Source organism: Pongo abelii, chromosome 5, assembly GCF_028885655.2.
Source record: "Pongo abelii isolate AG06213 chromosome 5, NHGRI_mPonAbe1-v2.0_pri, whole genome shotgun sequence".
Taxonomy (NCBI): Eukaryota; Metazoa; Chordata; class Mammalia; order Primates; family Hominidae; genus Pongo; species Pongo abelii.
In genome coordinates, this window is record NC_071990.2 from 145,462,303 (window position 1) to 145,474,876 (window position 12,574).

At 40.0% G+C, this 12,574-nt stretch overlaps 1 protein-coding gene across 1 annotated transcript in view; it reads left to right on the top strand.

The window, feature by feature from the left end:
- The window catches only part of ZC2HC1B (zinc finger C2HC-type containing 1B), a 78,135-nt gene that overhangs the window by 36,037 nt on the left and 29,524 nt on the right, over positions 1-12,574 (top strand). The window contains exons 5-6 of the mRNA XM_002817434.4: positions 2,823-2,962; positions 7,383-7,491. Of these exons, the coding sequence (XP_002817480.1) occupies positions 2,823-2,962; positions 7,383-7,491 (249 nt within the window). The remainder of the gene's footprint in view (positions 1-2,822; positions 2,963-7,382; positions 7,492-12,574) is intronic.

Below are 12,574 nucleotides of genomic sequence, written 5' to 3' on the forward strand. Positions count from 1 at the left end.
TGCATAGCTACATAGACAAGGAGACACAGCACAATGTTGGCATTTTAAAATAATGCTTGGTTTTCCACATTTCTCTGAGATCTGGCCACCATATTCCTCATAAGAATTCATTTGTACTCTGACTTTTAAAATCATTACCTATTGAAATAAATAGGACATGGTGATTTTATGAAAACGTTATTGATAGAGGAAGAGAGGTGACTCCGATTGAGCTGAGGGTAGAACATGTAGCTCAGTCATGCTGGGTTCAGATTATTGTTGCAGAAAATACAACAATTCTCAAAATATGTGAAGTTCAACATAAATAGAATCAGCAACCTTGAATGCTCAGCCACAGGACTCTCTCCTGCCTGCTCTCTGCCCCTCTGGTGGGGCCTTATGTTCCTTCTGTAGGGTCCCAGAGGCCCTAGTGCCTCCTCTTCTACAGTTTATCCCACCAAGCAGTAATTGTCTGTTTGCCTAATCATCTTTGAGATTTTCATCGGCAGGGAAATAGACTTCAACTTTGCTGTCTCCATGGTGATATGTAGTACCAAACACAGAAGGGTGGCAGTGAGTGAATGAGCAAGTGGGATTAAGGAAGCCACTCAGTATTGCCGTGATCATTGTCTTTGCCTAATGTGAGTAGGGTTTATGGTTGCAGCATTTCTTATGATGTAAGACTTCGTTTTCCAGCTGGCAAAATTGAAGAAATAACCACCAAGCTAAGAGCCATGTTCTAGATAGTTCTCCTAAACCATTGTAAATGAATTCTGAATGATAATGGCACTTTCTATTGTACTTTTTTCCTAGGCAGTTTCACTTCTATTTGGTAGCTGGAAACACAACCTTGCTGAACCTGTTTCCTTATAGCAATAGCTAGCATTTACAAAACATTTAGTATGTTCCACCCCGCCCACTGTGCCAAGCCTTTATATGGATTATCATAGTTAACTTTCACAACAACCCGATGAAACAGGTGATACGTAGGTGCTGGGAAAATGGAAGCTTAAGGAGGTTGGGTAATTTGCCCGAGTTCACACACATAGCAAGTAAAGAACTCAGGCTCAAAACCAGTCAGGCAAGCTCCAGCACTGGGCTTTTTATCATTTCCCAACGCTGTCCTGTTCTATTTTTTTTTCAAGGCATTTATCTCCGTGTGAAATTTTTATTTATTTGTTTCTGTACCAAAATGCTTACTCCTTGATTTTTCAGAGACATTGCAACCCCAGGTGTAAGACAGCACCTGGCACCAAGTAGATGCTCAATCAGTGTTAAATTAATGATGAGGTACTGCCTTCTGGATGGAGTAAGAAATAAAGGATAAGGCTACCAGATAATTCCTAAGTGCTTAAAAATTGTTACATTTTATGAATATACATTTTAGGAAATGATTTGTTCAAATAGAAAACTCCCCAAACTGCTTAAAAAGGTGGCTTACAAAAAATTCTTAACATCACTACATGAAATATCCATCCACGCATGTAGGAATTTTGATTATACACTAACACAAGTTCTACACTGAATTTGAGGTTGATGCGGTTTCACACCCTTCCTGGGGTCGGGGCGGCGGGATTATTTTATGTTGCTGATATCTAGTGTGCTATCCCTTTAAGGTGCCTAAAACGAAACAAAGCAAACACCAATCCCTGCTTGATTTAGAGGGGTAGTTGCCAACCTAGTTTTGCTATGAGCAGCTCCACATTCTAAGAAGATCTTGCCTGTCTCCCACTTCTCATTTCTCTCACTAACCAATTATGTCTGGTAATTGCAAATGAAAGAAGAATTTAGAAAAAAAGATATTATACAGAACCACAGAGAACCTGAGGCCGACAGGAGCTGTCTGGGCCATTGCATCTCTGGAAGCTGAAGCTGTTTTTGGTGAACTTTCCTATCATCCCTCCTTCTTTCCCTTTTCTATTTTTTGAGTCCTCACCTTTTATCCTATTACTATCTCCTTCCTGAATATATTGCCTGCTCACTTAGTAGTTAAGTGAAAAAAAAATCTAGCCACTGCAAAAGTAGTACGTCTTTCTGCCAGTGACACAGTCCCACTGACTTCCATTCATATCTCCCAAACCCACATTTTGAAACATCCCATCTCCCTCTGTAACTCCGTAACTTCTCTAAGACCCACCCAGCACTACAACCTAGGCTTTTGAATATTCTATGCCCTGCTGTGCCATCATACTAACATTCTGTGATTCTAGAACTACTTTCTTTACACAGGATTTACTAAATAATTCATTTCATTGAGAAGTTCTTAAGTATAATCTTCTTTGTTTTTCTGGAAAATTACATCACTTAAATATTTCAAGGGCAGACAATTGAAATGAATGCACAGGTTGTGACATTTTTCCCTGCCATGTCCTTTAGTAGCCCTGCATGTCTCCCCCCTTGGAATAGTCTCAAACCAGAGTTTGGGACCTTGTTCTTTCATGTTGGAGCAGAGTTCATATCATTAATTATATATTTATTTATTTACTTATTTGAAATAGGGTCTTGTTCTCTTGGCCAGGCTGGAGTGCTGTGGCATGATCAGAGCTGACTGCAGCCTTGACCTTCTGGGCTCAAGCTATCCTCTCGAGTGGCTGGAACCACAGGCACACACCACCACACCTGGCTAATTTTTTGTAGGGATGGGGTTTTGCCATGTTGCCCAGGCTGGTCTCAAACTCCTGGGCTCAAGCAGTCCACTCACCTCAGCCTCACAGAGTGCTGGGATTACTGGCATGAGCCATCATATCCTTATTTCACTTCATGTAGTTCATTCTATAATTCTATAGTATTCTATAGTTGTTTTTGAAGTGCTAATTGCCATTTGTTGTTATCTTTACATTCAGATTATATTCAATGCCCATATTGTATGAGAAGGTTTAATGAAAGCGCAGCTGAGCGACATATTAATTTCTGCAAGGATCAGTCTTCTCGCCGAGTCTTTAATCCAGCTCAGACAGCAGCTAAATTGGCATCCAGAGCTCAGGTAACTATCTCTCCCCAGGTGTTGGCTCTTGTGCCCTTGCATGCCTGGGGAGGGGGGGGGTGGGGTGAGCCGGTAGAATTCCCTAGAGAACCTCAGTTACCCATCCTAAGAAGTGTAACCGTGAAGAGAACTGATCACGATTGCTCACCCCTGTGGGAGCTGACTTCTTTTGTAGGAGAATGCTTTCCAGCTAACGGCACCTTTGGGTGTTGTAGAAAAAAATATTTCTAAAGTATTTGAAGCTTCTTTGGGTGAAGACTTGAATACATAGTGTTTCTATGGCATTATGGCAAAACTCTATCCAACAGTATCAACCTTAATCACCCAGAAAAGAATTGCGAATCTAAAGTGAAACTGCCTGAGTGGGACAGGCTGTCCAAAGGCAACTGCCCCACAGGTCATGTGTTTTGCTCTATAGAGGAGGGGTCTTCACCTTTTATTTAAAGTGACAGAATCAGCAAGTTAAAGGGGTATGTGGATGAATGGAAGCAGCTGTTATCTTCAGGTGCAAATCAGTAAAATAACAACCTGAAGTGGAAGACAGTAGATTTATAAACCACAGAACTGGAGCCAGCAAACAGCACCATACGGTCGAAGGTCTCAGGTACATACTTACAATATAGCATAAAAACTATTAGTTTCATAGACATGGCTTAGATGCCATGAAAAGTTGGTCTGAATACTTTAAGTGTATACAGACTGTTTGTTTATTTATTTTTGAGACAGGGTCTCACTCTGTTGCCCAGGCTGGAGTGCAATGGTGTAATCACGGCTCATTGCAGCTTTGACCTCCCAGGTGCAGGTGATACTCCCACCTCGGCCTCCCGAGTAGCTGGAACTACAGGTGCATAGCACCACGCCCAGCTAATTTTTTGTATTTTTAATAGAGATGGGGTCTCACTGTGTTGCTCAGGCTGGTCTCGAACTCCTGGGCCCAAGCAATCTGCCCCCTTCAGCCTCCCAAAGTGCTAGGACTACAAGTGTGAGCCATCGTGCCTGGCCTCTACAGCTTGTTTAGAAAGCTTCTGGTTAAATCCAGTATGTAATGGGGTGGGACCCTTTCCAACAAAAGCGGATCCCACAGACTGTGAATCCGGAGCTCTATCCCCTTAAGAATTAGAAGGTTATTGACTACCAACCATGTACCAGAAACTGTGCTAGGTACTGGTTGATCAAGAATTTGTCATTGAAAGATGGAGGGGGACTTGGAGCTGGTACAGTTGGCATATATAGGAGAGCTATGGAAGAAGAAGTCACTGCAATTCCTGGAAGTCTTCAAAGGCAAGCAAACGTTTTGCCCTTAAATATCAAAATGGGTTCACCAGCCTAGAGTTGGGGTTGGGAAGGGCTTTATGCACAAAACATCCAGCTTGTGGCCTGAGGCACCCATCTGGGGAGCGAAAGCATTGAGTACCTATGAAAGAGGTACAGGGTGCCGGGTGCGGTGGCTCACGCCTGTAATCCCAGCACTTTGGGAGGCTGAGGTGGGCAGATCACCTGAGGTAGGGAGTTGGAGACCAGCCTGACCAACATGGAGAAACCCTGTCTCTACTAAAAATACAAAATTAGCCGTGCGTGGTGTCACATGCCTGTAATCCCAGCTACTTGTGAGGCTGAGGCAGGAGAATTGCTTGAACCTGGGAGGCAGAGGTTGTGGTGAGCCAAGATCACGCCATTGCACTCCAGCCTGGGCAACAAGAGCAAAACTCTGTCTCAAAAAAAAAAGAAAAAGAAAAGAAAAAAGAGGTACAGGGACAGGCAAGACAGGCAGACAGGCAGCCAGAACTAGAAGGGCTTTAATTCAAGCCAGTTGAGAGAGGAAGAAAAGAGGAATTGATTGAATAAATGCCCTAAAATCAAGGACTGTCCTTGATTGACAGGTCCTTGATTAACATGTCCTTGAATGAGGGCCTGGAATAGGAGGATTAATAGGGTTGTGTGGGAGGGAGAATCTAAGAAATAATTGATGAGACTGAGAAAATGATTAGACATAGGATAAAAGAGGGAATCAGGGTTGACAATAAGGTTTTCAGCTCCAGAGCCTGGACAGACAGGAAGACAATCTCTGTAGATAATAGAACACAGGAGGTAGGACATATATGTGTTGAGAGGCAGTGGTTACAATAAACACAGTTTTATAGATTCAGTTTTGTTTTTGTTTTTGAGATGGAGTCTCACTCTGTTGCCCAGGCTGGAGTGCAGTGGCACAATCTTGGCTCACTGCAACCTCCGCCTCCCGGGTTCAAGCGATTCTCCTGCCTCAGCCTCCCAAGTAGCTGGGATTACAGGCACCCACCACCACACCTGGCTAATTTTTGTATTTTCAGAAGAGATGGAGTTTCACCATGTTGGCCAGGCTGGTCACAAACCCCTGACCTCAAGTGATCCGCTTGCCTCGGCCTCCCAAAGTGCTGGGATGACAGGCATGAGCCACCACACCCGGCCTAGATTCAGTCTTGACATCTGAGATAGCATGGGAAGAAGTACAACGTAGAAAAAGCCAGGATTCTACATTCAGTAGTCAGGATTTGAATTTCTTTCTTTTTTTTTTCTTTTTTTTTTTTTGAGATGGAGTCTCACTCTGTTGCCCAGGCTGGAGTGCAGTGGTGTGATCTCGGCTCACTGCAACCTCCACCTCCTGGATTCAAGCAATTCTTGTGCCCCAGCCTTCCGAATAGCTTGGATTACAGGTTCCCACCACCATGCCTGGCTAACTTTTGTATTTTTAGTAGAGACGAGGTTTCACCATGTTGGCCAGGCTGGTCTCAAACTCCTGACCTCAGGTGATCTGCCTGCCTTGGTCTCCCAAAATGCTGGGATTACAGGCATGAGACCCCGTGCCTGGCCAGAGTTTGAATTTTAATTCCATAATTTAGGTAAACTTGGCCCAGTTACTTAAATTCTTTGGGATTCACTTTAATCTGTAAAATGGGGTTAATCATGTGTACCTTGCTGAGTTGTTGGGGGACTTATAGATAAGTGAAGGGCCCAGTTCAGTGTCTTGCACATAGGGGCTCCTCCTTTCCTCTCTCTACATTACCCCACCCTCCCCTTCTCCAGTAGCCTTTTCCAGTTGATACGATGGGCACGACACTTTTGGAGGAATATGACTACTTTGGGCTTGAATACAGCCTAATTATGGAAAAGTTTGTATGTATAAGTCTACCTACATTCTGTAAAGCAGTAAAGGGTGAGTTACATTTCTGCAGATGGTTCTTCTTACTGGTCTCCAGAGTTAGTCTGCTTTAGTGGGGCCAAAGAGAGCACAGGAAAGCAGCAAACGGAAGAGTTTTTATTCCTGAAGAAGGCCAGCTGGCTGTCAGTGTAACCAGTGACTTGGCCCCATTCCTCTCCTTGTTTTCCAGAGCTGAATGGTGATTGGGAACACAGAAGAAAAATTGCTTGCTTTGTGAATTCCTTCACTCACTATAGAGTATATCTGAACAGCCGTATTTGTTTCCTTTGTGCCAGCTTCACCACTTTGGGGCCTTGTCTAATAGTGAAGCTTATTCAAAAATGGAAAAAGAAAGGAGGGGTTGTTTCAGTTTTGAAGGGCTGTTAACACAGCCGAAATATGTTTCTATTTTAAACATAATCAACTTTTAAAATGTGTCATACTCTTAACCAAAAGAGACCAATATAGGCCTCTAAAAATAGCTTTATTTGTGTGAATGGGGATGAGCTGCCTGCTGTAGTCTCTCAGCCATTCTTGCCCAAGTGAGAATTCTCACTTGGTGTAACAGGTTATCTTTATCCTGCAGTTTCCGTGGAACTGGAGGTGGGATCAGCGGTAAGATAAAAGGAGCATATGAGAGACCTTTTGGTCCTTATTTCGTTTTAATGTAACTATTCTGCTGCTGCTGCTCTGCAGGGAGTGGGATGGTGTAGGGATGTTGGAATTTCATACTTCAAACATTTGCTGCCTGCCAATCTGTTTTTCTTCTCTGTTCATGTTAAAAAAAAAACAAAACAAAATAGTCTTCAAGTGTAATAAAATATACTTTAAAATTAATTTTAAATAATTATAAATAATATTAAATAAATATATTTATAAAATTATAAATAATTTTAAATAATTATAAAAAAATGTTCTTTATATCCTTTATTGACATTAAGTGATTTCTTATGTCTCCATACAACTAATTTTATAGGATAAATATACCACCAACAACCCCAAGGGCTTAATTATGGAAGGGAAGCTTCAAAACCCAGATATGGCTTTGAGCACCAGCTGGGAGGACAAGAACCAGGCTAACTGAAGTGCAGGGTGTGTGTCTGTCCCCTTCCCCTGGATTCAGGGAGTCCCTGCAGATGATGCCATTCTGCTGCTGGTTAAGTGGGAACAGCTGTACCTCCTATGTGGCACCTGAGGTTACATACAGAAGGTGTTCTCTTTATCTCTTTCTTTCTCTCTCTGTAGGGTAGGGCTCAGATGGGTCCAAAAAAAGAACCAACTGTTACCAGTGCTGTGGGAGCTTTGCTGCAGAACAGGGCCCTGGTGGCCACAAATGAAGTCCCAACCAAGTCAGGTGAGTCAGAGCATGCATTTCAGCTCTCAAATGATGGGCTCAGAGGAGATCACTGTTGGGTTTGGGATTCACCGGTAGTCTGCAAAAGCTCTAAGACATTCACTGTTGCTTTTGGATGCAAAGATATTTGGGTTAGAGGTTAAAGTTTATTTGCCAAAAGGGAATATTTCTTAATTTATCAGGATTATGCAACTTTCACAATGTACAAGTCAAATTCAGTTACTGCAATGGGAGTCTAAACCATTGTTCTCCGGTCTAGTAAAATTGAAGAGATTGAAAATAGGAGAAGACCACGTGTCATATGTTTGTGTTGAAAATAAGGGGAAAGTTTCTTTTCTAGAAATAAATACAGATCCTCCTCAATTTATGATGGGGCTACGTCCTGATAAGCCCGTTGTAAATAGAAATATTATAAGTCAAAAATGCATTTAACACCCCAATTAACCCATGTAAGGTTGAAAAATCTTATGTCAAACTAACATAAGTCAAGAATTTCTGTACAGTCATCCCTCGGTATCCACAGGGGATTGGTCCCAGGGCCCTAGTGGATACCAAAACCTGAGATGTTCAAGTCCCTGATATAAAATGGTGTAGAATTTGTGTATAACCTAGGCACATCCTCCTGTATACACTAAATCATCTCCAGATTACTTATAATACCTAAGGCAATGTAAATGCTATGTAAGTAGTTGTTATGCTATATTAAAATTGTTGTATTATTTTTTATTATTGGTACAGTTGGGTGTTATTTATCTATTTATTTATTTTTAAATGTTCTCCATCTGTAGTTGTTAAATCTGCAGATGTGGAACCCATGGGAACAGAAGCTGACTGTAATTTCTTCAAAGTAGCAACAAGGCAGAACCATAGGAGCCATCCTAATGGGGATGAGGTGGTATCTCATTTTAGTTTTAATTTGCATATCTCTAATGATTTGTGAGGTTAAGCCTCTTTTCAAGTGCTTATTGGTCATTTGTATATATTCTTTGAAAAAATGTCTGCTCAAGTCCTTTGCCCATTTTTGAATTGTTTTTGTTGTTTTGGTTTTTGCTAACTTAATCACCAGTGTGATTGGTTGTTTTTGTTGTTGACTTTTAGGAATTCTCTATGTATTCTGGATATTAATCCCTTATCAGCCATATGGTTTATAAATATTCTTTTCTTTCCTATTCCATGGGTTGCCTTTTTACTCTGTTGATATTCTTTTTTGTGTGTGTTTTTTGTTTGTTTGTTTATTTGATTTTGAGACAGGGTCTCTGTTGACCAGCCTGGAGTGCAGTGGCACAATCATAGCTCACTGCAGCTTCAACCTCCCAGGCTCAAGTGATCCTCCCACCTCAGCCTCCCAAGTACCCAGGACTACAGGCATGTGCCACCATGCCCAGATAATTTTTAAATTTTTCGTAGAGATGAGTTCTCACTATGCTGATATTCTCTTGATTCACAGATTTTTTAAATTTTCGTGAAGTCCAATTTGTCTATTTCTCTTTGGTTGCCTCTGGTGACCAAGGAATCCAAGAAATTGGATTAATCCTTGCCTAATCCAGGGTCAGAGAGGTTTACTCCTATGTTTTTGTCTAAGCTAAGGCAAGCTTTAGATCTTACATGTTAGTTCTTTGATCCATTTTGAGTTAATTTTTAATATATGGTGTTAGGTAAGGGTCCAGCTTCATTCTTCTGAATGTGGATGTCCAGTTTCCCCATTCAACCAATGGTCTTGCACCCTTGTCAAAAATCATTTGACCATGTATACAAAGGTTTGTTTCTGGACTCTATTCTATTTCATTGGTTTATATGTCCGTCTTTATGCCAGTATTATATTTCCTTGATTACTATAGCTTTTAGTAAGTTTTGACATCAGGAACTGTGAGTCCTCCAAGATACAGCCAAGATTGTTTTGGCTATTTGGGATCCCTTGAGATTCCATGTGAATTTTAGGTTGGGCTTTTTTATTTCTGCAAGAAACATCGTTGAGATTTTAACCGTGATTGCACTGAATCTGCAGATTGCTTTGGTTAGTATGGACATCTTAACAATAGTAAGTCTTCAAATCCATGAACATGGAATATATTTCTGTTTATTTATGTCCTCTTTAATTTCTTTCAGCAATGTTTTGTAGTTTTCATTGTACAAATCTTTCACCTCATTAAGTTCATTCCTAAGTGTTCTTTTTGATGTTATTGTAAATGTAGTTGTCTTCATAATTTTTTTTGATTGTTCATTGTCAGTATATAGAAACACAACTAATTTTCATGTGTTGACTTTCTGTTCTACTTTGCTGAATTAATATATTGGTTGTAATAAGTTTTTTGGTGATATCTTTAGGATTTTCTGCTTATAAGAGCATAGCATCTGTGAACAGAGATAATTTTACTTTCCAATTTGGATGCCTTTTAATTTTTTTCTTGCCTAATTGCTCTGGTTGGAACTTCTAGTACTTCATTAAATAGAAGTGGTGAAAATTAGCACGCTTGCATTGTTCTTGATCTTAGAGGGAAAGTTTTCAGTCTCAGCATTGAGTATGGTGATCTCTGTGGGTTTTACATGTATGGTTTTTATTATGTTGAGGTAATTTCCTTCTATTCTTAGTTTGTTGAGTGTTTTTATCATGAAAGGGTGTTGAATTTTCTCAAATGCTTTTTTTTGCATCATTTGAAATGATGATGTAATTTTTGTCCTTTAGTCTGTAAACATAGTGTACATTGATTGATTTTCATGTGTTGAACCATCCCTGTATCCCAGGAACAAATCTCACATGGTCATGGTGTATAATCCTTTTAACATGCTACTGAACTTGATTTGTTAGTATTTTATTGAGGATTTTTGCATTAATATTCATAAGGGATGTAGTTTTCTTATAGTGTCTTTGAAGTCAGGGTACCCTTGGCCTTATGGAATGAATTAGGAATGTTCCTACTTCTTCAATACGTTTGGGAAAAGTCTGAGAAGGGTTGGTGTTCGTTCTTCTTTAAATGTTTGGTGGAATTCACCAGTGAAGCTCTCAGGTCCGGAGCATTTTAATGTCATGAGATTTTTTATTATTAATTCTATCTCCTTACTAGTTATAAGTCTATTCAAATATTCTATTTGTTCATGATTTACTCTAGGTAGGTGTTGTGTTTTTTAGGAATTCATCCATTTCATCTAGGTTCTCCAATTTTTTGGTATATATTTTTTCATAATACTATCATGAAATCCTTTTTTATTTCTATAGCATTGGTAGTTATATCTCCATTTTCTTTTCTGATTTTAGTAATTTGAGTGTTTTCTCTTTTTTAATTTTAATTTTAATTATTATTATTATTTTTTTTTTGAGAGACAGCCTCACTCTGTTACCAAGGCTGGATTACAGTGGTGAAATCTTAGCTCACTGCAACCTCCACCTCCTGGGTTCAGGCGATTCTCCTGTCTCAGCCTCTCCAGTAGCTAGGACCACAGGTACACACCACCACACCTGGCTAATTTTTGTATTTTTAATAGAGACAGAGTTTTGCCATGTTAGCTAGGCTGGTCTCGAAATTATGGCCTCAAGTGATCTGCCCCCCCTTGACCTTGCAAAGTGCTGGGATTACAGGCATTAGCCACTGTGCCCAGCCCCTCTTTTTTTTTTTATTAGTCTATCAAGCTAATGGTTTTCTTTTCTTTTCATTTTAAGTTCAGGGGTACATGTGCAGGATGTGCAGATTTGTTACATAGGTAAGCATGTGCTATGGTGATTTGCTGCCAGATCATCCTAGGTATTAAGCTGAGCATCCATGAGCTATTCTTCCTCATGCTCTCCCTCCTTCCCCCCATTCTCCAGCAGGCCCCATTGTGTGTTGTTCCCCACTATGTGTCCATGTTTTCTCATCATCCAGCTCCCACTTATAAGTGAGAACATGTGGGATTTGGTTTTCGGTTCCTGCATTAGTTTGTGGAAGATAATGGCCTCCAGCTCCATCCACGTCCCTGCAAAGGACACCATCTCATTCCTTTTTATGGCTGTATAGTATTCCATGGTGTATATGTACCATATTTTCTTTATCCAGTCTATCATTGATGGACATTTAGGTTGATTCCATGTCTTTGCTATTGTGAATAGTGCTACAATGAAAAAACATGTGCATGTATCTTTATAATAGAATCATTTATATTCCTTTGGGTATATACCCAGTAATGGGATTGCTGGGTCAAATGGTATTTCTGCCTCTAGATCTTTGAGGAATCACCACACTGTCTTCCACAATGGTTAAACTAATTTATAGTTCCACCAACAGTGTAAAATGTTCCTTTTTCTCCACAACCTTGCCAGCATCTGTTATTTTTTAACTTTTTAATAATAGCTATTCTGATTGGTGTAAGATGGTATCTCATTGTGGTTTTGATTTGCATTTCTCTAATGTTCAGTGATGTTGAGCTCTTTTCATATGTTTGTTGGCTGCATGTATGTCTTCTTTTGAGAAGTGTCTGTTCATGTCCTTTGCCTACATTTTAATGAAGTTGTTTTTATCTTTTAAATTTGTATAAGTTCCTTGTAGATACTACATATTAGACCTTTGTCAGATGGATAGATTGCAAACATTTTCTCCCATTCTGTAAATTGTGTGTTCACACTATTGGTAGTTTCTTTTGCTGTACAGAAGCTCTTTTGTTTAACTAGATCCCATTTGTTAATTTTTGCATTTGTTGCAATTGCTTTTGGTGTCTTCATCATGAAATCTTTGCCCATGCCTATGTTCTGAATGGTATTGCCTAGATTTTCTTCTATGGTTTTTATAGTTTTTGAGCTTTACATTTAAGTCCTTAATCCATCTTGAGTTTATTTTTGCAGATGGTGTAAGGAAGGGGTCCAGTTTCAATTCTCTGCATATGGCTGGCCAGGTATCCCAGCACCATTTATTAAATAAAGAATTATTTCCCCATTGCTTGTTTTTGTCAGGTTTGTGGAAGATCAGATGGTTTTAGGTGTGCAATCTTATTTCTGGGTTCTCTATTCTGTTCCATTGGTCTCTGAGTCTTTTTGTAATAGTGTAATGCTGTTTTGGTTACTGTAGCCTTGTAGTGTAGTTTGAAGTTGGGTAGCGTGATGGATCCAGCTTTGTTC